The 26419-nt window shown below is 52.5% G+C and overlaps 1 protein-coding gene and 1 long non-coding RNA gene across 3 annotated transcripts in view; one reads left to right on the plus strand and one right to left on the minus strand.

Annotated features, from left to right (window-relative positions):
• Positions 1–26419, minus strand: part of ITGA11 (integrin subunit alpha 11) — a 131271-nt gene that overhangs the window by 19287 nt on the left and 85565 nt on the right. The window contains exons 10-18 of the mRNA XM_023220911.1: positions 26002–26072; positions 16861–17005; positions 13676–13824; positions 10285–10425; positions 9806–10009; positions 8946–9076; positions 6100–6266; positions 4613–4755; positions 3119–3229 (exon numbers count right to left, since the gene is read on the minus strand). Of these exons, the coding sequence (XP_023076679.1) occupies positions 3119–3229; positions 4613–4755; positions 6100–6266; positions 8946–9076; positions 9806–10009; positions 10285–10425; positions 13676–13824; positions 16861–17005; positions 26002–26072 (1262 nt within the window). The remainder of the gene's footprint in view (positions 1–3118; positions 3230–4612; positions 4756–6099; positions 6267–8945; positions 9077–9805; positions 10010–10284; positions 10426–13675; positions 13825–16860; positions 17006–26001; positions 26073–26419) is intronic.
• On the plus strand, positions 304–9283 carry LOC111548413. 2 transcript variants are annotated; one of them, XR_002733396.1, is made up of 5 exons: positions 304–503; positions 1694–2018; positions 6549–6886; positions 7068–7190; positions 7638–9283. It is a non-coding gene; the product is annotated as an uncharacterized LOC111548413 (long non-coding RNA). The 2 variants fall into 2 exon arrangements; XR_002733395.1 differs by having other exon boundaries at positions 6771–6886.

Here is a 26419-nt window from a genome sequence, read left to right on the forward strand (position 1 = left end):
GAGAAGTGCATGAGGAATAGAAGAGGCAGAGAGGAAAAACAGCTGTTTTGGCCTGTAGGAAGTCAGGGAAGCCTTCAAGGAAGTGACAGTGGGTCAGAGTTCTAAAGGACCGTCAAGGTAGCTGGGTGGACCGGGGTGGAGGTGGTGAAGTCCAGGAGGAAGGACTTGGGGCAGGAGGTGGTGAAGTCCAGGAGGAAGGACTTGATGCAGAGGCCCTGCGGCAGGAGCAGGACAGTGAATCGGAAATGATGGGTGGGTCAGTGTTGCTGTGATAAGAGGCACAGGGCTGAGACAGAGGAAGAGATGGTCATGGGCCTGTGTTTACAGGGCCTTGGGGTCATGCCTTGCAACTGGTAGGAGTTGCCAAATGCCTCAGGCAATGAGTGTCCTGACAGACCTGCATACTGAAGGCTGCCCTGGCTGCTGTGGGAGAATGGAGTGAGAAGATGGAGGTTCGAGGCAGGGAGGCCATTGAGGAGGCTGCCACAACATGCAGGCAAGAGGTGATGCTGGTGTTGGTGTGGTAGTGGGCATGAGAGGAGAAAATAGGTTACTGACCCCAGAGGCAGGATCAATAGGAACCTGGAGGTTGTCGGGGCTGAGGGAGAAAGGGGTCCAGGGTGTCGGCTGAGTTTCTTTTTTACGTGTCTGGAAGGATGATCATGGCATTCAGTAATAAAAGCAGGGATTGGCCGGGCACGATGGCTCACGCCTGTAATCCCAGCACTGTGGGAGGCCGAGACAGGCAGATCACCTGAGGTCAGGAGTTCGAGACCAACCTGGCCAACATGGTGAAACTTCGTCTCTGCTAAAAAAATACAAAAATTAGACAGGCGTGGTGGCGCACGCCTGTAGTCCCAGCTACTCGGGGGGCTGAGGCAGAAGAACCCCTTGAACTCGGGAGGCAGAGGCTGCAGTGAGCTGAGATCGCGCCACTACACTCTAGCCTGGGCGAAGTGCCTGTGGCCCACCGGGGGCGAGGACCTCAGCAGGCAGCTGGCTATTCAATCCTGGAGCTGAGGGGCGGTAACTGTCACTACCAACAACACAGCCCAAACCAGGGACGAGGAGTTACAGAGTCATGTGTATCTTAAATTCATTACCTTTTCTCAAAGGAGAGCTCTCTGGCCCTCACTCAGATCCATGAGCCCTTGCTTTAGGCATGGATCTACCCATCTCGCCCCCAGCTCCCCACCGCAAGGTGGATCTGCGGCTAGAAGTAGGCCAACCGCAATGGCAGCCAGCGAAGCCATATCCAGGGGTCGCTGTGGAGCCGTTGGGAAAGGGACTTAGTTCCAGATGGAGGCTTTACGGCATTCTAGCACCAAAGTTCATCCTGGTGACTTCAAGTCTCGAAGAAAAACTGCCCGCTCCCACTAGGCATACTGTTTAAGAAGTTTGAGAACTATATAATGACCTTCAGAAGAATCTCTATCTGGCTGATTAAAATAAGTAATTTAATGTAATAAGCAACTGTTACCCTCAATAATATGGAATGGCTCACTTCCCCAAGAGGCCAGATCTTATGATATTAGAACAGTGCTGGGCATTTAGTAGAGGCAAAGTAAGACTTTTAGAATGATGGGAAGAATGTGTCTCACTTGCTGGGGGCTAGAAATCCAGATAAACCAGTTTTAGAAACTTAGCTGCTCTTCAAAGTTTTCAGCTCTGTTTCTCACCTTTTCTTTATAAGGTGAGAAAGGGATTTACATGAAGCCGCAACCTGCCTTTCCTATTTCCCTGCCTTGGTGATGCTGTCAGCTCTCGCGGAGTAAAAGCCCATCCTCCCTGTCTCCGCATGTCTGAATCCTGCCTAGCCTTTAAAGTCCGGCTAAAGGCCGCCTCCTCCAGGAAGCCCTGGCCTATCATCTGATTGCTTGATTGTATGTCCTCTGAGTGCATACCGCCTCCCACCTGGCCTGTGCTGCTCATCACCACCTTGCACGGAGATCGTCGGTGTCAGAGCAGGGATTACCCTGTGTGTTAATCTGCACTGTGGGCTTCAGCCTGCTTGTTGGGTAAGTGCCATGTACTCATTCCTTTGCCGTAGTGACTTTGTAATTACTGCGAGAGGACAAACGTGACTTAGTGCACCCAGCTTTCCCCTTCTTCCGGCTCACTAACAAGGAATCCAACTTCGCCAGCCCAGGGGCGCAGACTTAGGAGGATGGGGGGCAGGTGTGAGGATGGGGGTTTGGCGGGGGACTGTGGGAGGCCTGGGGAGAGGGGTGTGGAGGGGCTGTGGGGGATGATGCGTGTGAAGGAGAGAAGGGGAGGTTTTCAGGGGCATTGCTGCGGACTGTACAGTCCTTTCCTGGTGTTGAAGAAATGCGAGTAAGAACCTGAATAATTCTGAAACTGCTTCCTGGCCGGACTGTGTCACTCACACAGACGTTGCTCAGTGACTGGACCTCACAGAATGGCTTAAGAGTGCCGTGGTGTGTTTAAAAGTTGTTTCCTGAATCCTCAAGGTTCAGGCATTAGCTATTCCATTTTACAACTTTTGCCTGCTCTTACAGCACAGCAGCAGAATTGATCACTGCCTGACATTTTTCTTGAGTGGGATTTACACGGAGTTGCAGCTGCAGGGGGCATCTGAATGTTAGATGTCAAACATTTTGGATGCCCTAGAGCCAGGGATTAGAAAATGTGGTTGAGGGATGGGGTCGCTTCTTTTTGGAATGCTTAGGAGCTCTGTCAATCAGTTAGTCATCTAACAAGCAGAACTCCGGGCTCTGAGAGTCACTCTCTGGTCTCCATTGTCCTCATCTGTAAAGGAGGGAGGTGGGTGATCAAGATCTCAGATCCTTTCTCATCCAGTGATTCTTTGTATTTCTCCAGTGCTCACCCCTTATTCCCCTGTGCTGGGGATATGGGGAACCTTAAACAGGAGAAGGCCTGGGCCTTGCCCTTAAGGAATTGATCTACTAATACTCAGCACAGGCCCCGAGGGAGGTGGGAAGGAGCCACACTGTGGGTTTGTCGGGACAGAAGGTGGGAAGGCGAGGTGAGGGTGGTGTCCTCTGCACCCGGCACACTCAGGCTCTGGCCTTTGGGGAGGAGGTGGAGGTGGGGGTGGGGTTCATGCCTGAGGTGCGTGCCCTGTACCGAGATGTACCGAGACTCTGAGGGTGGTGGGCCAGCCGTCGTCCAGCATGGGGCCATGGTCAGGGTCCTCCAGGGAATACTCGGCTGAGAAGGTCACTGGCTTCACGTAGTCAGCAGTGTCCTGGGGGGTGGAGACGAGGGCAAGGGTGAGGGAGGAGAGAACGTCATTTTATGAGCCAGGACCATGGATGCCGAGATAGAACTTTCACCTTCCTAAGGTGGCAGGGCAGCTGCCCTGTCCCCTCAGGATGAGTCCGCGGGTGGATGGAGGTTTCTAGCAGGTCTGTTGGTGGGAAGAGTGTGCCTCTGTGAAAGGAGCTCCAAGCTCAGCTCATGCCAACCTAGCTGCCTGGCTGTTTCACCAAGCTCCTGCACATCCTTCAGGGCCAGACTCCCATTGCCCGGATACCTTGGCCTCCGGGAAGCCTGGCAGTGCCGGCCCGCATCCCACCCCACCCACCACTCTGTTTAGACCAGTTACGCCCGCTGCTCACGTAGCATTTGAACCATTTGACTGTGGTCACTCTTCCTTCCCAAGCAAAGAATGGGCCTGGAGCCTCCCAGCATGGCCCTAGCACTGTAACAAGGGCTTCAGCATGTGGAATGGGTGAATGAACAAACTCGTGAGCAAGACAGGGGCACTCAGGTTGGTTCTGAGCATAGATGATAAGTAAAAGGGTGGCTTATAGCTGCCTAAAATTTCTGCTTGGAACTTGCAATCCCTGATTATGTAAAGGCAGTGGCTCCCAAACCTGAGCTGGTATCAGAGTCCCCTGGGAGCTTGTTAAAATATGGGGTGCTGGCCCCACTCCCAGAGTTTCTGAGTCAGAACATGTGAATTTCCAAGTTTGTGGGGAGGATGAGGATGCTGCTGGTGTGGACGCATCTCAGGGGACCCCTTAACAGGGATGTGCCTTCTCACACCTGCTCACATCTCTGACCTCTGGCCATTGAACTACTGGGGCCAGGAGAGCTCTGAGTGACCCTGCTTGCATCTCTGAGGCTGGAGCTCTGGATAGAAGTAAACCTCTCATCCTCTTCCTTAGCTATAAAATGGGACACCAGGCCACTACCCTGCTCGTGACATCACTGGCGCCCCTCTCTGTCTCTCCTCCCGTTTTGTACATGCCACTGCCTCCTGGACCTGGCCTTCAATTGTTAGCTGCTGCCTGCTTACCCCTCCCTTTGGGGCTGTGCCCCCCACTAGCTGCTCCTGGTTCTCTCTGCTGGACCTACTGAGCCCACCTTCCTTCCCTCGGCATCTGAGAGTGGCAGGATAAGAGGTTTTGGAAGGCGCTCCAGTGAGGTGGTATGTAGCATGTCTCTGGGGCATGAGGTGGGATTGTGGAGTGGCCAAGTTCAGGGGATACAGACCCCGGCTGGCTTCCTGAGGTCTGCTGGGGGCTCAGAACCAGCCAGGCACCAGGTGGACTCTCTGCCTCTCCCACGGCAGGTGCTCCTTCCTGTAGGAGCTTGGGCTCTGCTGGTGGGGCTGACAGCTCACCAGGACATGGAAGTTGATCCTCTCACAGAGCTCCTGGCCGGAGGAGAGCAGGACAGCTCTGTTGGTGAACCGGTCCCCGCCCTCGTCCAGGTGGGCCCTCGGTGTATACCGCCTCTCGTCCATAGTGGCATTGTATCTGATGCCTGCAGGAGGGGAGAGGGCAAGACCACAAAGGTGGAGCCACATGCCCATCCAAGACTGTCTGCCTCCTCCAGGAAGCCCCCCAGGCTGGCCAGAGGAGAGCTATTCCTTTCCTCTCACGAGCCCCAGTGTGGGTGAGAAACTCCCACACGGAAAGCCAGTGATTGCATGAGGAAAGGAAAGGAAGGAACCAAAGAAAAGGGGGAGGAAGAGGGTGGAGAAAGAGCAGGAGGAAGAAATGGAGGGAAAGTAAACACCGCAGACAAGGCGGGGAGACAGGATGTGGGGCCAGGGCGGTGCCATGTTGAGCCCCTGATGCAGTCAACAACCCCCTCTGCGTCTCCCTCCACCTTCCCTGTCTCTCTCTTGGCTCTGGGATCCCCCTCAGGGCTGATCAGAGCCTTTGCTGGGTGCTTCCTGTCACATCAATGAGGGCTGGCCAGCCCCTTCCCGCCGGCTCCTCAAACCTTTGACTCCATTCTGGGGCATAAAACCTGCAGCCTCCTCCCCTTCAATTAGGTTCTGCCAATTCCAGGAAAGACTCAGTCCCTTCTCCTGCTCTCCAGCCGGCCCGCAGGTTGCTGCTGGCTCTCCTATCTGTCTCCTCTCAGGGATGGAAGTCGAAAGAGAGAGGGGCACAGCCCCAGGCCCGCCTTTGTTCTCATCTTCCTTTTGGTCTCTGTCTGGTCCTGCTCCTTGGCTGAGACGCTCCCTGAGTCCCCGTTTCCTGTGCCGGTGTAGACAGTCCTGGAACCTGCAGCTCACTTCCTGAGACCACCTGGACCCGAGGCTGTCAAGAGGAGGTGTCTGACTCCAGACTTAGCTGGAAGTGATGGACCCTCAGAAGGAAACTGCCCCGCTGCAGACTCACACCCACTTCTGAGCAAGGCTCCCTGCCGCGAACTCACACCCACTTCTGAGTGGGGCTCCCTGCTGCTGGGGTCTCATTAGCCTGGACTTCTGGTTTCCAGCACCCCCACTGTAGGACTCCTGGGTCTGCCTCTTCCTCTGCATCCAGGCAGACTTCTGGGTTTCTGCACCCCACTTTGCTCCACTGGCATCAGTCCTGTGTTCTGATCCAAACTCTGCGCCCAGACTGTTTCCTTCTTCTCTAGTCCTCCCTGTCATGATCACCCCTGCTCACTGCCACTCTCACCCTGGCATGACATCCCCTCTTTGCTCTTTGGAATGACAGCATCAAATGGGGTCCAGTGGTCATCCAAGGTGGCTCTAGGGCGACCTGGCACTCAGCATCCATTTCAGGAAAAGCCCAGGCTTTGAAATAGAGTAAGGTGCAGGGGAAGACTGGAGCCGGGAGGTGAGGAGAAAGGAGGGGCCTGCTTTACCAACAGTTGTCGTTTGGAAGTGGGGTGCCAGGAAGACGGGCGTGAAGCAGAGGAAGGCGGCCAGGCAGGTGGCATCCCTGCCACTGCGCTTGCAGTCTCTGTGGAAGATGTTGATCTTGGATGGCTCAAAGTGGAGGCTGGCATTGATCTGAACCACAGGGCGGGACCTGCGGGAGAAGGGCCAGTGAGCTGGGGTGGGGCAGGGGCTCAGGCTGCCCTGCTGTGACCACGGGGAAAGACAAGAACCAGATGCGAGTGGAATCTGCAAAGCCACTGGAGGGGTGAGGTGGAGGAGGGAGGGGGCTTTGGATGTCAAAGGATTGGCAAGAGGGAACACAGGGGAAAGAGGGGCTCAGCCCCTCCATGCAGCCTCTCAGCACTTTCCCCCAGGGGCTGTGCTCGCTGTGGATCATGCTGACTCCCCTTTGTTCCCTCATCACCTTTTCTAGCAGTGGTTCCCCACCCTGGATGCACGTGTGAGTCATCTGAAGAGCTTAAAAAAATCCTGGTGCCTCAGTTACACCCTAGGCAAAACCACATCAGAATCAGGCCTTCGCAGGTTTTAAAGCAGTGCCTCTGAAATTTTCGTATGTGTGCACGCCCCCTGAGGATCGTGTTAAAATGCAGATTCTGATCCAATAGCTTGGCACCGATTTTGCATTTCTAAAAAGCTCCCAGGTGATGTGAACGTTCCATGGACCACACTTTGAAGAGCGAGGTGTTAAAGTACCCCAGGTGATTCCAGCGTGCAGCCAGCACCCATCCACCCCCACACCACCCCATCCAGGTAACCAAGGAAATACAAATTTACCCTTATACCAGCCTAAGTCAAATGTAATTAGGAACGAAACCTATTGCCTCTGCCAACCATGAATGTAGATAGAAAGAAATAGGAGTAGAGTGGCTTAGAGGTTTCATAGCTTCAACGTGATGATCTGTACTAATACTCTGTTCTTCTTGGCATAAAGGTGAACAGCACCTCTGCGCTGTAGAGTGAAATGGTGGATTTGAGTCTTGGCTCCGCGGGTTCCTCACTAGACCTTGGCAGGTCACATGATCTCTGCGATGGGAGATTGTGAGGATCAGAGGAGGTAAGAATGTCCTTTGACAGTGTAGAGTGCTGTGTCAACACAGCGGGTTACATCTGAAGTTCTCAAACTTGACTGCCCATTGGAATCACTTGGGGAGTTTTAAAAAAATTACGGCTGCCCAGGTCCCTCCACAGAATTCTGCTTTAATTGGTGTGGGTAAAGCCTGGGCAATGACATTTTAAAAGCTCCCCTGGTGATCCTAATGGGCAGTCATGTTTGAGAACTATGGGGCTTGACCATAAAGTCTTCCCAGAGGACTCTGGCCCACAATTTCATCACTATTTAGGTAGCACGTAAGTGTGGACTTCAAAAGCTAGAACTTGATCCAATCATTTCTGTGATTCTGATTATCCTGGGGTGTGTGTGCATATGTGTATCTTGTTTCCTGTAGAGGAGTTTATGTGTTACTTTAAAGACCTGCTAGGTTCTGTATACCCGTCTCTCCAGGCCTTGGCCATCTGCCTTGCTTTCTTGGTTGGAACCAACGCAGTGAACACCTTTACCACGCCTTGCAAGCCCAGGCTGCTGTTGCTGCCACCATCACCACCACCAAGGACCTAAGAGCCCCCACATACAGCACAGACCTTCGAAGAGACAGACCCTACTCCTGTACACTAGTTGGGCTGCACAGGCCCTGGCTTCCCAGTGCTGCCTAGAGGGCCAGGGGACACCACCAGGACTGTTGGTCAGCAGATGCTCTGGCCATGACAAATGAGGGATCTGAAGGAGCCACAAGTCTGCTGCTCCCCCTTCTTTCCCTACAATGGGCTGTGTTATGCCACACTGGAAGTGCCGAGATGCTGAGCAAAGAGCAGTACGCGTGGTGAAGACAGGCTGGCTTGCTCGGCATCTGTGCTCCCTTCCAGCTTCACTTTTGCTTCTGGGATTGCACCCCACTCCCAAAGCATTCAAGAGGCTTTTGCCTCAGGCTCTGTTTTCTAGGGAACACGGAAGAAGACATTTCCCTCTTGGGTTGTAGTAACCTTGCGAACAGGAGCCCGTCCTTTCCTTTATTCTCCCTGTGAAGTTATATATCTCTGTTCAATGCCTTTTTAAAGTTGTAGGGCAGATAAAATTGCATTTATATAAAATTATAAGCAGCAGAAAAAGGACTGGGAGAAGATATGCCACAATATTAATAGTGGTATTGTTAAGGTGATGGCAGGCTGAGTGATTCTTTTCCTTATTTTATAAATGTTCTTCATGTTATTGTATTTATGATGAAAAATACCTTATCAACATATATGAAAAAATATTCGAGGTCTTTTTTTTCTGGCTCAAAAAGTAGCCAACATATGGTAAAATAAATGGGTGTTTAGGAAGCATGAAAATGAAGCCCCAAAGAAAGGAAGCAAGAAGTCAGAGTGCTTTGGAGGAAAGAAATCTCTGTATTAGATAAACATTCCTCCACGCCAGGGTAGAAGGAAAGGTCCTCCCAGATGGTAAAAATATGCTCAACTTGCCCCTGCAAGTGTTATAGCTTGAAAAGCTGAAGTGGAAGACGTGCTCGAGTAGCCAGAACTTTTAGGACAAATTCTAACAGCGGGGGCTTTTGGACAGGACTTCAATTTATATTGAATTTACACTGATTCCACCAAAAGGAAATGTGTAAGCAAGTTGGGGTAAGAACAGGGTAAGTCTAGCTGAGGGCAGTTAAAGACAAGAGAAAAAGATCCTGAAGCCCGTTTTTAAAACCCCTGCATTCATTGTGACCTTCAGGGGAGCCCAGGAGATGGGAACAGTGGGGGAACCAACCAGAGAATCACAGCGTTGCCAAGGGCTCCCACTGCCAGGTCGATGAGCCCATCCTCATTGAGGTCCAATTGCCCGTGGATGCTGCAGCCAAAATACTGGAGGCCGGTAGCCAGCTCTGAGGCTGTGATTCTCTGCAGGGAGCAGGAAGAGAGGGGGAGGGCATGCACACCGTGAGTGTGGGGGCGGGCGGCCCTGAGCTCCAGGAACAATTGGGAGCCTGTTTGAAATCACGAAGAAGCTTCCCCAACCCAAAGCAATCTCCTCTCCTGGCCTGTCATGGCACCTGAAATTCCTACCATTCAAGTCATTCTTTTGGATTAAAATATTGTGTCTTAAAATAGTTCCCTATTAAGTGTAAATACATGTTACCTGGCAAGCGACCCATCCATGTCTGTCACACTGGTCTATTTTTTAGGCTATCTTACTCATAAACCGTGGGGCAAAAGGATGATTCTCAGGGGATGAGACCCAAGACGGGTTGGTTTTGAGGTGGGCATGAGTTCTAGCACGAAGCGTTTCCGGAGAAGACTGAGCCCAGAAGAGATGCTCCACTGGTAGGCAATTGCATGTGTGCATGTCTTGGGAGGAGTGAGGGTCAGATGCCAGGGATTTGTTGCTGTTTGTTGTTAGGGGAGGATAAAGGTAAGCAGGGGGAGGGTGCCAAAGTGGGAGGGTGGGGGGATCCTGAAGGTAAAATGTGCCCTTTTCAAAATTTCTACGTGGGGAAGCATGACCAGGACAGATTGGCATCCGTTCCTGTGAGAGGGCACGGAAGAAAATCCTGAACCAGATAAGGCACAGAAGCTCCTGGGACCCCTGCAGCCCCATTTGCTCCATCCACTTCCCCGGGGAAGCCTGACCTGCTTAGGTGTCTTCAGGATGCTGCCTCGGAAGCCGTGGAAGATGTAGATGGCTCCTGCGTGGTTGTCCTCGAGGGGGGCTCCCACCACAACATCATCGTAGGAATCCTGGTTGAGGTCTCGAACTGAGGCAATGGAGGACCCAAACCGGGCATTCTGGTAACTGTGTGAATCCTTGAGTGTTCCGTTATAAACAAACCGGTTCTGCAAAACCAGGGGCAGAAAAAGGCTGGGAAGGGCTTGGCAAAAGTCCTCAGGCTCATAATTCCCTCTGCAGGCTGCTCCGGCATCCTCTCCCCACTCCATTCCCCCAGATTCCCGTCTCTGGCTACATGAGCCCAGCCACAGAGGAGGCTCTGATTCTCCCCAGACCTGGCTCTAGCACTGGCCTCGCTAGTAACCCATTTCCCTTGTGGCTACCCAAGTCAAAGCAGAGGCTGGGGCCCCTGAGAAGCTGCCCAGCCCCTGCCCAGCTGTACCTGTCTCAGCTCGTAGACGTACACCTTGCCTCGCTCGCGGCCCTCACTGAAGTACATGGGTGCACCCACCAGCAGGACATCAGTCACGCCATCACCGTCAATGTCCACCGAGGTGATCTCACTCCCAAAGTAAGAGCCTATCTGCGGCACGTGATGGGAGAGAGGAGTGGGCTGGCTGCCCAGCTCGCACAGCCCAGAGTCCTTGCCTTGCCGGCAGAGGGAAGCCAAGGTCATCTTTTGACTCAGAATTTTTGGTGAACACATGGGTCCTCCCTTCTCATGCGCTCCCTCCCTCTCGTCTCCCTCAGAGCGGACTGGCCTGTTTTCAGTTTGCCCTTCTCCCCTTCCCTCTTTTCCTTCTGTCATTATCCCCTTCCCACTCTTCTTTCTTTCTGTTAATTTTATTGGTGGCCATTTGTCTTGTGTGTAAAGTGAAATAATGGCAAAAAATAAGGAGAATATTTAAAAGTATGAAGAAGAAAACAAAAGTTACCCACAATCCTGACATCCAAATATAACTACCATGAATGTTTTAGCGGATTTTCTTCTAGTTTTTTTTCCCCTGAGGCATGTTGCCTATTTGTACTTGTGTTTTATTTTTACAAATTGGACTAATAATGCAAATATAGTTTATATACTGATTTTTAAATAAAACAATATATCAGCAACATTTTTCTATGATGTATTATATTTTCATCTACAACATAATCACTGATGATTCCACGATGCTTAAAATTATGCATGTATCATACTGTATTTAATCAATTATTGCTGGAAAGTTAGCTTTTTTTTTTTTTTTTTTTGAGACAAGGTTTTGCTCTGTCACCCAGGCTGGAGTGCAGTGGTACAATCTTGGCTCACTGTAGCCTCGAACTCCTGGGTTCAAGTGATCCTCCCACCTCAGCCTCCTGAGTAGCTGGGACCACAGGCACTTGCCACTGCGCCTAACTATTTTTAAACATTATTTGTAGAGATGGAGGCTCACTATGTTGCCTGGGCTGGTCTGGAACTCCTGTGCTCCAGTGATCCTCCCACCTCACCCTCTCAAAGTGCTGGGATTACAGGTGTGAGCCACTGTTTTTAATTTTTGATGTTATAAATCATTCTGGCATTAGCATCGTGGATGGTGAATTACGATTTCTTTCAGTGTCTGAGCACTTGCTGTGCTCCCCTTCCGTTTGGGGTGCAGTGCTCCCCACTTCAGTGAGGACACCATCCACCCCCTCCTCAGAAACCCAGAAACCCTGACTCCGTCCTCCACCTCTCCCACATGCAAACCTGCCAGCAAGTCCTACCTGGTGGGTGCCAATTCACCAACTACTCCCTCCTGCTTCTTCCCTAGGTGAGGCGCCTTCTAAAGGGCCTTCCAGCCTCAGGCTGGCCCCTTCAGCCCACCCCCATGGCAGCTGGCGTGGCCTCTAACAACATTCCACCTCTTGCTTTTGGGGTGGTATCTAAACTCTCCAGCAGGACCGTGCTGGACCAGCCTCCCTCCCCAGCCTCTGTCCCCACAAGCTCCTGCTCCCAACGCAGTGCTCCTGGGTCCTGCCAAACTGAGTTATTTCTCTTCTCCAAAAGCCCCAGGCCTTGGCCGGCTTCCAGGCTTCCCTTTGCACAAGCTTTTCTCTTGCATGCACTCCCCGCCCCTGCTTCCTCCCCAGATCATCCCCTGCCACCCTCAGGTCTCAGCTGAAGTGTCACTTCCTGTTAGAAGCTGTCCTTGACCTTCTCCACTCCGCTCCCTGCCCCTTTTCCATGTGCCTTCAGCTCCACACTCCTCCCACCAGCCCCTGTTCCCTCTGCTGGGATCCTCATGAGGGTGGGCATTGAACCTGCTGTGTTCCCTCTGTGCCAGGGTACTGTGCCTGGTACACAGAAAGTACTTAATTAAAGCTGGGTTTCTAAGGAAAGGGGAAGGCACCCTGTTCGTGGACAAGCCTTGTTTGGGATGGTTTATAGCCTTGGGTTAGCTCATGTGAGCCCCATGCTACTAGGAGAGAGAGTCATCCTCATTTTACAAGGGAAGGAACCAAAACTCAGAGAACTGGAGTTTCTTGCCCAAGGTCAGAAGGCCGGTCACCTGGTCACCGCCAAGCTGGTTGGAATTGGGGTCTGTCTGACACCCTGGCCCATGACTTCTCTGGCTTAGTGTGTTTTCAGAAGAAATCCTTCTCTGGCTTAGTGTGTTTTCAGAAGAAATCTATTCTCAAGGATTAAAAGCTGTTAACTGAGGAGAAAGATAAAAAATTTAGAAGAGAGGAAAGGGAAATAGTACACTTGGGTGGGAGAGGGAAAAGATGTGCCTACATAAAGTAACTAAGAAGCAGACAGAGAGCAAGTGAGGGAGGGGGCGGGAGAAATTTGTCTAAATATGTGGCCTCAGCTATGTGGGTCACTGCGATTTGGAATTCACTTAATTTAGCTGCCTTCAGCACTGCGGTTTCTCCTTCGGATGTTGGAGGCGGAACTGGGCAGGAAAAATGTCATAAATTCATCAGCAAATTCCCTCCAGCTCTCAAGGTCTAGCCCTCCATTCCAAAAGAGTTGGCCCTGGGCGAGTGTGGGCAGGCAGGGTGGAGGGCGAGAGCTTCGCCGCCTGGAATGGCCCACACCCAAGAAACAGGAGGAGGAATAGCAGGAGGGTGGCACTCTGCAGCGAGAGGGATTTAGGTTAGACTTGGTGAGGAGCAGGTTCTCACAGTGACAGGCCAAGGGCAGTCATGGACTCAGGAGACAGGGCTGTTCCCAGGCTCAGGAGAGCCGACAGGGAGCTGGGGACAACATGGAAGGGCCTGGACAGTGCTCAGCTCCGGCCTAGAGAGGGCACGGATGCTGCTGGTCAGGAGGAGCCCAGGACTGGTTTTGGGGTTATTGGGGGTCAGGAGGTGGCATGATGCAGGCAGCCCCACCAAGAGGGTTCTTGGCTTGACCCAGTCATGAATTCACCATAGAACCCTGGAAAAGCCACATTGCTTCCCAGGAGCCCAGTTTTCCTCTGCGCTGGAAGTGACTTGGATTGGAGCCCTGTTTTCACCACCAGTGACTCTTATCATAGCTTTCCAATTCGCATTCATCACTGTCCAACACAGCACTCTTAGCAGCACAGTCTGGTTGCCAACCACCTCCCTGTGGGGCAGTGGCATTGGCAGCCTTCCCATTCCTCATTGCTTCCATTCCAGGAAAAAGGAAGCAGCTGGCCTCCTGGAGGACCCATGGGGCCTTCTGTGGGTGGATGCACACTCCTGCCACTCCTGGAAGCATGAAGGTGGCTGGAGGAACATGACTGCCTTCGGAGCACCCAGTGGCCCAGGCATGCTGTATTCACTGCCCTCCCATTTGTCTGATCCGCCCCTCTTCCCTCCGTCCCTGCCCCAGGCTCCCCCTCCATTACCTGCTGGCCCAGCAGAGCCTGGTGGATGGTGAGGCTCCGGTTGTTGTGCATGGTGAACAGGATGACTTTGCCCGTGTGGTTGAATCGGGGGGCTCCGGCCACATACACCCGCCCCTGCCTGGAGGACACGACCGATGTGACTGTGTACCCTGCCACAGGAGGAAACAAGCTGATATTTGGCACTGTGTCCTCAGCAGGCCTTGATTGGCCCGGTGCATGGCTCGGCCGTGCCAGAGGATGGGCCAGAGGTGGGGTAGGTTCAGGACCAGCTGAGCAGATTCAATCATGCAGGGCTGTAATTCCTAGGGGCAGCTGGGGAGGCCTGGAAGAGGCAGGGCCCAGGGGAGGGGTTTGGAGGGTAGGGAGGACTCACTGCACCCCAGCCCCTACTGGAGAAAATAAAGAAAGCCAGGTGGGGCTGCTAAAAGACTAACCTGAAATGCACACATCCCTCCTTCACCCGCTCATGAGCACGGCGGAGGGCAGCAGGGAGTAGGGCAGACTCTAGCCTCACTTCAGTTAATATTGGGGAGACTTTGTTTTGGTTCCCCACCAATCTTCACTCTTAGGGACTAACCAGTGTCCTCTTTATGACCACAAATGCCTGCTAAGTGGCCCACTGAGGACTAGAGTGTTAACTGTAAAGGTGGAAGGAATTGGTCTGCTTCAGATATTTACGTGGGGTCTCAGGGATTCTTGCAACCCCAAAGCTTTGCAGACTCAAAGGAGGAAGCTCCCAGGCTCCTGTCAGTCCCATCCGTGCAGCATGCCAAAGAAAGAAACGGAACCCCAGGGGCTCTTTGGGAAAGGCTGCCAATCCCTGCTCCTGGTATGGCTGTGCCTGATCACTGTGAATCTCATCAGCCACCCAGTACCCAGGAAGCAAATGTGCAGCATCTTCAGGCAACTCTCCTGAAAGTGGGCTCCAGCAGGTGTGGAAAGCCGATGGCATCCCAGAATCCCACTTTCTGCCAGATAATCTTGGATCCCAGATTTTAAATGGGTGTTGGACTTTGTTGACAGTTTCTGGGCTGTTTCTGGGGAACAGATGTCTCTTGCAATGCCTGTGTGTGAGTGTGTGTGCACATATATGCGTGTGCATATGTGTATCTGTGTGTGTAACACTGTCACTTGGGTCCCATTGGCTGCTTCCAGAGTGGCTACAGGGTGTACAGGTGAGCTGACTCAGTGCCTGGGGGTGAACCACCCTGGTTCTAGACACAACAGTTTTCACTCTTGAGGCTGTACTTTGGGAAATGAGGCTTGACAGGTCCATAATACCAAGACCTCACAAGGGGTGGCTAACACAGCCACGTATTTAGAGCAACCATAAATATATGGGTGGGGGGGGGGGGCTTAGCCTTGTGGTGTGGAGCAAAGGTTTCTTTTGAGCTGAGCCCTCAGTGGCACTATTGAAAATGTTCTCAGTAGGCCTTGAGTTTCTGGGCCTGCTTGGAAGGAGGGGCACTGAGACACAGTCTGGGGGCCAAGTGTCCTACGGGAAGGTGTGGGTCAGCATTCAAAACTCACAGAGCTTCCTGCCTTCCAGCTGTCTATAGGCAGCACCTTTGGTTCCCAGGCAACTCTCTGGCCAGCAGTAGGGGCCATTCTGAGGCTGGGCCAGCCTCCCTAAAGGCCTGATGAAAGGGTAGGGCCATGGCCCGAAATCTATACTGCACCCCCAGTAGAGGCTGGGAGCCGGCCTCCTGGTCTCCTTCCCCTGTAGTGCTCCTCTGGGCCTGCTTGGAAGGAGGGGCACTGAGACGCAGTGATCTGCCTAGCTGTTTAATGCCTCGTAGCACCTGCATCTTGCGTCCCTTCTTTGGTTTCCTTACTTTCAGCGCAGTGCTGTGCACTTGGGAGGAAACACAATGAAACACGAGTGATTCTAGTTTCTAGTTAAAGGGTCGCTAGCCTTTGTTCTTCCAGCATCTTTCCCAGTGTTTGAGCATTTGCCAAGGCAAGGACTCCAATCTTTCTCTCCTTTATTTGTGATTTTATCTGAGCTCCCACCTCACTTGTGTTATAATTATATGTGCACACGTCTGTGTCTCTCAGGAAGCAGCTTGAGGGCAGGTGCTGTGTCCTGCTTACCACGGCACTCTAGCACAGCACTCTAGCACGGCACTCTGATAGCATCAACCGCAGTGCTATGCAATTCAGGTTTAACACCTTGTGAATTAAATGGACCGCAGGCCCTAGGGCCAGGCGCTGTTGGGAAACTTCTAGGGATCTACACTTCTGGATTTTCTAGCACAGTCCTGATTCCAGCATTTTCCTCTTTTGTCAGCTGAGGGTCCCATGGTTGGGGATAGAAAACAGGGTAACCACAGTGTGGGCAGAGTCATAGGCAGGGTATTGGCTAAAGAGCTGAGGAACAAAGGTCAGGATGGGATGAAGCACCAGAGAGACGGACACATGGACAGATTCGCTGTGCACTCTGGGTGGCCCAAGTTCATGGAGGAGTGGGGTCCGAGGAAGCCTTAACGAGGAGTGACTTCACACAGAGTGGACTTGGTTCGGAAATTCAGAAAGACCCAGAGACAGTGGGGAACCCCCTCTTGCCACCCTCCCCTCTGGCCCTTCCCTTAGAAAGGAACAAGCCTTGGCAAATGGGACATGGCTGGGGATGGCCAGGTGACTGCTCCTGCAGAGTTGGAAGGTGACTTTGGCCAGCAGGCTAAGGCCTCGCTGCTAGGACCTTCACCATGAATGATGTGCGCTTCTCTAGATATCCAATTCCAAAGTGCTTCATGGGCAGCGACTTCTGCCTTGATTATGAAATAAAAACAAGTGCAGATTCCACTCGACTTGCGTTTTGCCTTCAGAAGGCAGGCTCAGTGTACTGGAACCCTAGTCAGCCCCAAAAGCTTTAAAGGCACAACAACAGCTGACCCAGACTCTAGAAGCACCAAATGAAACACATTGAAGGGAGCGGGGAACTGCTTGTCCTTTGTTCTACCTATTGATGGAGCGCCTGTTATACGCTGGGCAGGGTGCTTGGCGCGGTGGTTACCAGGGTGGAGAGGAAATGCCCCCAGGGATGCTCTTCAGAATTGGGTGCTTGAATTAGCCCAGAATATACACAGCAGGCCCCCCTCTCGTGTGTGGGCTGGGGGTTCTGCAGCCCCTGGGTGCCCTCCCGGCCCACAACCCGCCAGCCTCCCCTCACTCTGGGCTCTTACCCAGGTATGCACCATGGTTCTTGAGCTCCTCGGGGAACTCTTTCAGGTAGGACTCGCGGAGAGGAATGACCTTGCCGGCACTCGTCTCCTTTAGCACAGCTCCGTTCCAGTCATAGGCACCAACGGCTCCCAGCAGAACCCCATCCTGGCATTGGGGAGGGGACACACATCAGCACCTGTCCTCATGGGCCTGTTGCCAGGAGCCACATCAGGTCCTGTGACCAGTGACGCCCCTGCCAGCCACCTCAGGCACCTTCTCCTGGGTGCATTATTTAGCAACCTAACTTCTGGCTGGGACTCTTGGCTTTTGAATGAGCCAAGGAGACTTTTTTGCCCCATTCCATCCTTAGGACAAAATGGGTCAAACTGATCCCAAGGACAGGAACTTAGGGAAAAGGAATGTTCTAGAAACAAACTGTAATCCAGGGCCAAACCTCCATCCCTCCTTGGGCTTCCAAACCCTCTAGGGACCCTCTCGCCACTGTCCATTCCTTCTGACATTTATTGAAAGAGGGAAAGGGCCTCCTGCACTTGCCCTTCTTCAATATTTCTTTGCAGTGTCTGAGTTGCTTCCCTGCATGTAAATCCTACTCCTTGGTTTCTTCAGAAAACATTCACTGAGGTCTCCTTTGTGCCAGACATTTGTTTGGTGCCAGGGATATTGTCCCCCGCCCCCAGCCACGCCCCCCTCTCCCTGCCACAGAGCTTGAGGATACAAAAAAAATACTCAAACAAACACGCAGTTGCAAACTGTGATCAGTGCAATCAAGGAAAACCACAGTGAGGCTGAATCTAGATTGAGATGGGGGCCAGGAAAAGTCTTCAAGGTTGTTATGTTTAACTGTGCACCTGAAAGATGGGTAGGGCCAGAAAGAAAGAAGAGCTGGAGAAAGGGCCAGGAACAGCCTGTGCAGAGGCCCTGAGGCTGGAGAGAGTGCAGAGCCTTTGTTCTCAAGGAACTGAACGCTGTTCAATGGGGCTGGAGCACCAAGTAAGAGGGGAGGAGAACCTTGACATGAGGCTGGGCAGATAAGCCAGGGCCACCTCCATGACAGCCAGCACCCAAGGCACTGGTGCTTGGGCTTGTTTCTCAGGGCTTGGAGGGTCTTGTTCTACCCACCAGTTGCAGGACAAGGGGAAGCTGCAATGCTTGGGCAGGAAGACAGGAAACTCTGGCTCCTTGAGGGGAAGTTTCCAGGTTACTGACCCCATGGCCCTTTCTTGAAGACTGGGTCCACTCACCCTCTCTCTTGTGTACCCCCGATGCCCTGCTTCAGCAAGCCACATAACTAGTGGGCACAGGCAGACAAACAGCCAGCACTTGGAAGAGGAAGGAAAATGACCAGGGACAATGAGGGACCCAAGGAAGGTGGTGGAAGCAGGGAAGGGCTGCCTTTTGGGTTACCTTGGTGATTACAGGGGTGGGGGCAGACTGTCTGGATCCCAGCTTTGGGCTTTCAAAACACAGGCTGGTGAAGTCACCACTGTCTCCCATGGAGCCTTCCGTGAGCCTGGCCGCCTGGCTGCCTGGGTGAACTTGAGATTCCCACCACTTTACAGAGTCAAGCTGATCTTATCAAAGGGTTAACGTATCCTAACCCTACAGAGGTAGAACTGACTGTTCAGACAGAATGTTTTTACAGCTATAAATAAGCTAGTCTTGGGAGAGTCAGTGTGCTTGGTTATGTTTCACATTGCACTTTCTAATTAGCCTTCTTCCTCCTACTCTGTGCTCGAGCCTCAGCCTAGGAGGCTCTGACAGTCTGTCTGGGCCAGGACGGGAGCCAGGAACTCAGATATTCGCTGTCCACAAAGTCACCGCCAACATTCCTGCACGTGGGGTGTGCTCTGTTCTTTGTGGAATACTTTCTCACCCGGCTGCCCATCTGGGCCCAGAGGCCCTGTGAAATCAGACGGGCAGATGTTCATTATCTGCACCTGACAAATGAGCCGTGAGGTTCAGAGGCAGAAGGGGCTTGCCCAAGGTTACACAGCAAGTCAGAGGCAGGGCTGGGGCTTTGACCAGACAGGTGAGTAGGGTCGAGAAGAAAACATCTATCTGTTTCCCCAAAGCCTGCTGTGGGTCCTGCTTTCCATTTTCCACCTGAACCCTCCTGAGGGAGGAGCGCACTATTTGGGGTCTGACTTTCTTCCTTTCTTTCCTCCGTCTCTCTGCCTGCTGAGTCCAAGTTTGTAACTGCCGACCAGGCTTCTGTGCTTCATGCACAGGCCTTTGAAGATGAATTTCTGGCTCTGCAGATGGCAGGGAGCCTCTGTGATGTACTGAGAAGAGCTGGCTTGGCCCAGCGTCCCCGGATTCAGCCGGGGAGACCCCTCACACTGACTCTCCTTGTGGGAGCTTGGGGAATTCCAGCCTGACTTTTGGGTTTGGCAACACTGGGCCAGGCGGTTGCTTACAGCCTCCCTGCCATTTTAACCCTGGCGGCAGCTGCAGTCTTGGGCCTGCAGTGGGAGGCCCTTTCCTGAGAGTGAATTTGTTGCGGCCAGGGGGAGTCTTCTGAGGATGGGGACACTGTGAGGAGCGGTCAGGTTAAGGCCACCGAAGCAAGCCTCAGTATGTCACAAACACTTCCCAGCTGGGGAAGCCCAGACATTTTGAGTTTAGAAAAATCTAGAAGGGTGGGGAAAAAGAAGAGAAGGGACCAAATCCTTAATGGGGAAGCCAGGCATGTGGGCCCAGCTGGCGAATGAACAGTGGGCATTCCCAGGAAGAACTGTGTGCCCCGCTCCGCAGGCCTGGCACAGGCTTCCTGTTTTATAGCCTCCTTTCCCATCTGAGGTCACCTGGGCTCCCTCCAGATATTACCAAGGTGTGCCTGGGTGGTCTTGCACAAGGGGACCTTCCCCACAAGCTGATTTTCCTGGCGTTCTGTGCAGACATGAGGTCGCAGGCTTGGCAGCTGTCAGAAGGTCCGAGGCCACACTGTGCCTTCCCAAAGGACATTGTAGCTCTAGCACCTGCAGTGTGTGTAGCTCCCACCACCAGACCCTGCCAGCTCAGCTCTCAGCTGCCCTCTGACCTGGCCTCTGAGGCAGTCTTGCCTTCCCAGCTGAGCTGCATGCTCCCAGGGCGTGTGACCATATCTCTCAAAGCTCTGTGTTCTGGTCAGTCCGTGTCTAATCCAGGGTTGGACCACAGCCCAGGCAGTGGAGGCAGCATGGTCTAGGGCAGTGCTGCTCAATGGGGGCAGTTTTGTGCCCTAGGTGATATTTGGTTGTTACAGCTGGGGGTAGTGGTGGGGGTGCTATTGGCGTCTAGTGGGTAGAGGCTAGAGACGCTGCTAACCATCCTACAATGCACAAGATGGTCCCTTATGGCAGAGTTATCCAGCCCAAGATGTCACTAGGGCAGAGGTGGAGGATCCCTGGCCCGGTGGTGAGAGCAGGAAGGAGCTCTGGAGTCAGAGGCTTCTGAGTTCCACTTCAAGCTCAGAGCTTCTAGCTGCGTGACCCTGTTCTCTCTCTCGCTCTCTCTCAACCTTGAGTTCCTCAGCTGTAAAACAGTTCTGTTGTGAGAATCAGCATTTTTAATTCTTAGCAGGGTGCTTGGCAGCCAGTGAGTACTTGGGACACGGTAGCTTTGCTCGTTCATGAATCCATCTGTAAGCATCTCCTGGGTGGTCGGAAGTCGAAGAATCAGGTGTCACAGTCACGTTTGTCATTGCGGTAGCGTGTGAGAAGTGCTCTGATTGAGTCAGGGACTGGCCACTTTGGCAGTCCCAGGAGCAGGTGAACAACTGAGACAGGGGGTGAGTGCATAGTAGGGTTAGAAAAGGCTTTTAAGAAAATCTTCCTTGATTTATTGGTATGGCTCAAAATGAACACTTCCAGTTCCAAGCCTTGATTCGATTTCACAAATATTCTTCAGACATCTACTAAGACAAGCTCAGAGAGGTCAAATGATTTTTCTGAGCCCACACTGCCAGACACTGCTTCCCTCTTGCCTCTTCCCTAATTCCAGTCATGGAATTAGGATACTAGGTGCCAGCAGTTCTTCCTTCTAGCTCTTTTTGGCTTTTGGGAGGTAAGACTGTGGAGCCAGGTGGAGGTAGTTGCTGGTGGTGCTGTGGGCTGGTGTGATGGGAGACCCCCTAAAGGACACCAAGGCTGTCCTCCTCCCCAAACTCCCGAGAGTCTGAATCAGAGTGGCTGAAGAAGGGTGAGGCTCTGTTCCCAAGAGCCCCTTCTAAGGCACATACACCATTTGGAGGGTGGATTATGCTTTCACTAATTGCTTGGACTCTTAGAAGGCTTGTTTCAACAAGCTTGAAGTGGGTCCGAGGAAGGGATGAATGGCCAGGAGGCTTGTGGGCAGGAAAGGCCCAGAAACAGGCCCTCTGCCTTTCTGTGGAGGAGGGGCCCTCACCAAGTGCGGGGCTGGAATCCGGCAGCCAGGGTGAGCAGAAGGGGCCGTGGGGACCAGGGCGCACTACACTGACTTCTCATTCCCCATCAGAGAGTTGGCTGCCTCCTGTCAGAGGCCCCGGGAAAGAGGCCCAGGAGTGGGCACTAGGGCACAGCCTTAGGACGTGGGGCCAGGCTTAGGAGGATCCGAATGAACCAGAAATGATTCCTGCTACCAGGAGTCAACTTGCAAACCATCGGGACCAGCGTGGCAGAGAACCTCAGCTGTTGTGTCCTGGACTGCGGGGGAGAGGGCTAGGAGACCATCTTGACGGCCTGCCCAGCCTGGCAGGTGGAGGAGTCTATTGTTTAGGTCTAGGGGGGACAGGAGGGGTTTACAGCTTCCACAGGTCAACCCCTCAATTCACCATTATTCATCAGTTTATCTCATTTTTTGTTGAATCAGATATGCAAAACCAGTTTAAATGCGAAACCCTTAGGGAAGATTACACATCTAAAGCTTCAGCCACTAAGAACCTTAGCGAATAGCCAAGACCCTTCATTGTCTAGATCTCAATCCCAGGAGGGCCTGTGGGATGAGCACAGGCTGAAGAGGCAGGAGGGTGGCTGGGGTAGCTCAACTGGGAATGTTTACACCTCCAGAGGGGGACTAGACTCTAAGACTCTGTAATCCCATGGGCCTTGAGGGGAAGATGTGGAAGGGGAAAGAGGACTGCAAATAATTGATGCGTATGAGTGACGGTGTGCAGAGGACCCCTCCCACACAGGGCTCAGCTCGACTGGACCTGTTTCAAAACAGAACTGAGCACTGGCCCTGTTAGGTCATCATGTGCAGGGTCAGTGACCTCACCTTTAGGTACAAGAGGAAAAGGATCTCTTCCCATCTCGGGTGAGTCACCGAGGTTTTTGTGTAGACAAGATCTACCCTGATAAAACTGCTTCCCTCTGTAAACTTTTGGAGTTAGGGCAGATTTAGGATTCTAGCGTAGGAAGGCGGATGCGAAATCCCTCCAGCTGAGCCCTGTGTGGGAGGGGTCCTCTGCACACCGTCACCCATGCGCATCAATTATTTGTAGTCCTCTTTCTCCCTCTGCATCTTCCCCTCAAGGCCCGTGGGATTATAGACTTAGAGTCTAGTCCCCCTCTGGAGGTGTGAATCCCTTCTCCCAGCTTTCTGGCAGATTCTTGCAGCTCCTGCTTGATTACCCAGCTTGACAGGTAGTTCATTACCTCAGCAGACAGCCAGCACTAATGGAAGCCACTCTGGCTCTTAGTGACTTTTGCGTTCATTTCCAAATGCTAATGGAAGCATTAGCTTAAAAATCTATTCTGAAGTTTGACCAGGGATCCGCAGCTAGCCTTCCTGATGGTAATTTTTGGAATACTTTCTTTCCCCTTTCTGCAAATCAAGACTAGAGTTTCCAGCTCCATGGGTTTTCCCAATGACTCGGACGTTTTGCCTTCAGCCTGGAATGTGACGTTCTGGGAACTTGGACTGTGTGGGTGTCAGGTGATGTCTTGGGGTCTCCCCTCTACCCTGGGCTCTGGTCATTTCTCTCTCCTGTTGCTTTTACCCTTGCTAATTCAGAGACTGATTTCCTTGCTCATTAAGACAGCAGCAAACCAAGAAAGGAGGAGCCGGGCCTTTCTTCTGCCATCTGAGAACATTCTACTAGGGATCTCTCCTTCTGCCAGAACTAAATAGACCCGGGGAAGCCTCAGGTTCCTTCAGTATCTTTTTGGGCAGCAGCTGTTTGAGACCATCTGTGGCACTTCTGGCAGGGAGGAAGTCTGGGGGCTTGCCTGGGAGACAGACATACTCAGGGCAAAGTGGAAAGGCTGGACCCAATAGCCCTGATCCCCAGGGAGGCCTAACTGACCCTCAGAGCTGAGGAGCTAGACTCTTGGGGACAGGATCTCTGTGGCCAATCATGGTGGCATCAGCAGCCTGGCACTGAAAGACCTCTGTGCTCTAAAATAGCCACCCAGTGGCCAGTCACAGCGCCAGTCAGCCCATCATGCGTACACCATTCTTGTGCATTTGAAAGGTTTTTTTGCTTTCATTTTTGATACTAAAGAGTCTCAGATTCAAATGTGATCGTCGTCTCTTTTAAAGTCCAATTAGATGAAAATGTCAGGGGTGATGGAAGAACTAGGGTATATGGGAGAGGCAAGCTGGGCCCCTCTGCCTGGGGAACAGAGAAGTTGAGCATGTGTGCAAGGGCTTGCACATGACAGTCATGACCTTGACTTGACCGAAGTCATGTGCTGGGGCTGTGAGCTCCTGGGTCTCCCCACTCTGGAAGCTGGGGAACCTGTTGATCCTGCAAGGATCACCTTGCTCAACACTGAATTGCTTGGGCCACTTTCAAGGCTCCACTCAAGCTTCCCTGAGTCCCTGAAGCCCATCTTAATGTCCTCTTCTTTTTAGATTCTGCGATTCCTAGACATACACAGATCATGATTTTAGAAGCAGGACAGTGAACTTATTATTTAAGAGTTTTTCTCCCCAGCTAGGCTACGAACGGCTGTCAGCTGAAATGTTTCTTTAATGTACCTGGTACAGAGCCTGACACACATGAAGATACTAAAAAAAGGTCTGTAGAATGGACAAAGGAAACATTGGGACATTCATTTTCTCTTCTGTCCCCAACACCAGGGCTGACCTCTGAGCTGTGCCAGAATGTCGCACAGTGTGTGTCCACAATGCTCTCTATTCTCCTGCTTACTGCTACCCAGGACTGCTGAAATCTGTGTCCTTTAAGGGCTGCTCGAGTGCCAAGCCCTCCCGGATCTTTCCCTGACCATCCCTTCTTTGAGCAGAGGCCCTTGCTTCTGTACTACCCTGATCACATTGCTTTGGTTAACATTAGGCATGACCATGTCTCCCCCCATTCCCCGCATTGAGCAGGGGGTCTTCGGATGGGGGGCCGTCAGGTGTTGCACACTCTTACCTAGGAGGCATCTATAGTTTCTTTCATCCTACTCTCAAAGCTAAGAAATGCCATTCACGATTGTTTGCAAGTTGACTCCTGATGGCAAGAATCATTTCTGGGTCCTTTTGGCACTTTAGCGGCATTTAACAAATGCTTGTTAGATTTAATTAAATTGCATTTCCTTGTTGCATTCTCTAATCAGCTCTGACCTCAGAGTCTGGAGACCAGGACTGGTCCTGCAAACCACATGACTCTGCTTGCCCCAATGTGAACGGATGCTCTCACCTCTCTGTGCTGGGCTCTTTACCCTGGGACTCTGAGCACCTTGAGGGCAGGACTCCCGCCTCTGCTTCTCCTGGCATCAGGCTCAGGACCCGGCACAGAGAAGGCACTAAAAAGAGTGGCTGATCCAACCACCTAAAACGGGATAACTATTATCACCTGCCATCCTTGTAGGGCTGTTCTGGCATGAAATGAGGTGCAGGAATTTCCTGGAAAAGTTTAAACCGCTGTGCACATGTAACAGGGCTGCTATTAGGACAGGGCAGCTACATTTACATCTTGCTGTTACTCAAGACAGTGGGCATGAAACTGTCCAGATGCAACTCAGAAAAGTCTGAGTGTGAGTGGCATTTCCGTCCATCTGCCAGCTGCGTGTCACGCACGTGTCCCCTTCCCCTCCAGTTTGGAAGTTCTGACTCAGACCCCCGGAGATTCCCTCTCACGGAGCAGCTGCTTGGTCTAGAGGAAAGAGCATGAGACCAATATTTTTCTCATGAATTTTACTCCAGCAGGTCACTTAACCTTCTCATGCCTCCAATTCTTTATGTGTAAACTAGGAACAAAGAGTCCTCCCCTATCCGCCTCACCGAGGAGTTAGGAGAGGGCAATGGGAGGATGACAGTGACATATAACTAGGATGCACTAACGGGCCTTCTCTGGTAAATTAGGAGGAATAAGTACACTCTCATGGTGCCAGCCCAGGCAGAACACACACAGGCACACACACACACGCACACACATGCACCTGGCTGTGCAAAGCACACCCACGGGAGCACGTATCGATACTGACAGACGTAGCTGGTATATTTTCCCATGTGACAATCCTGGGCAGGACTCTACAGTACATTAAGCATATTCACAGACATGGATTCTTCTGTACCCCTTGCAATCCGGGGAGGTTCCAGCCTCTTCTTATGAAGCACCACCAGGTGAAGCACACAAGCACACAGAAGGGGAGTGATGCAGAGTCCCAGATGTCACATGTTGCTTGTGACACCACACCCTCTCTCTGTGGGCCAGCCCCCCACCCAGGACCTCTGCAATCGGATGCAGCACCCGCACAGTGGGGGTGCCTGTGAGTCACCTGCCAGAGCACAGCTGGAACATCTGGATACCCTCCCAACATTGACATGGGGACACGCCCTGACGTGCAGGCCTCCTCGGGCACTGGAACTATCCGAGGCACGTGCCATTGGCTTTGCCACCTGCCCTAGATTTTGCACAAGGCTCTCTGGACTGAATGGGAAGTGCACCCCGCACCTCACAGGTGAAATTATGGGATTATTAACTGTAGTCCATTCACTTCTGAAGAGGGCTTAAGACGATATAAATAGGTGGAAGACCTCGACTCCCCTCTTCCAGCCCACAGAAGATGGGAGGCAGAGAGACCCGAAGAAAGAGAACCGGAAGAAAGAGAGAAAGAGAGAAGAGCCAGCCCATCTGCGAAGGTGGATGACAGATTGAGAGAGCTAGAAAGGGAAAGTGCATGCCCTGAGAGACAGAGGCGGGGCTCTCTGCTGGAACCTCCACCACGTACCTCCACCACGTGCGAGGAAAAGCCTGTCTGTGACATCTCCAGTCCAAAGGAGGTCTCGTTCTTGTTGGTGCCTGCAACAGAATGACAGAGAGATGTCAGCTCTATGACCAATCACTTAGCTCCAGACAGAGCTGCCGCTCAACCCACAGCTCCTGCTTCCTTGGGGCATCATTAGGGGGTGGAGCTCTCTTTCAAGGTGGGGCTCTGAAGCGGAGGCCAGTAGGGTGCCAGCCTCCTCAGCCCTCCCCAGCACTCTGTGCGGTGGGGAGCACCACACACCTTCCAGGTGCCCGTGTGGGTTGTTACTGGTAGCCCACTTACTTCTGAAAAGGGCTCGGGACAAATTATATTATAGGGCCTGCATACTGTAAGACTGCTAAAATGGGGGAGGGGGGGGGAAGCAAGCAAAAGTGCACAG

Source organism: Piliocolobus tephrosceles, chromosome 6 (genome assembly GCF_002776525.5).
Source record: "Piliocolobus tephrosceles isolate RC106 chromosome 6, ASM277652v3, whole genome shotgun sequence".
NCBI classification, from domain to species: Eukaryota; Metazoa; Chordata; class Mammalia; order Primates; family Cercopithecidae; genus Piliocolobus; species Piliocolobus tephrosceles.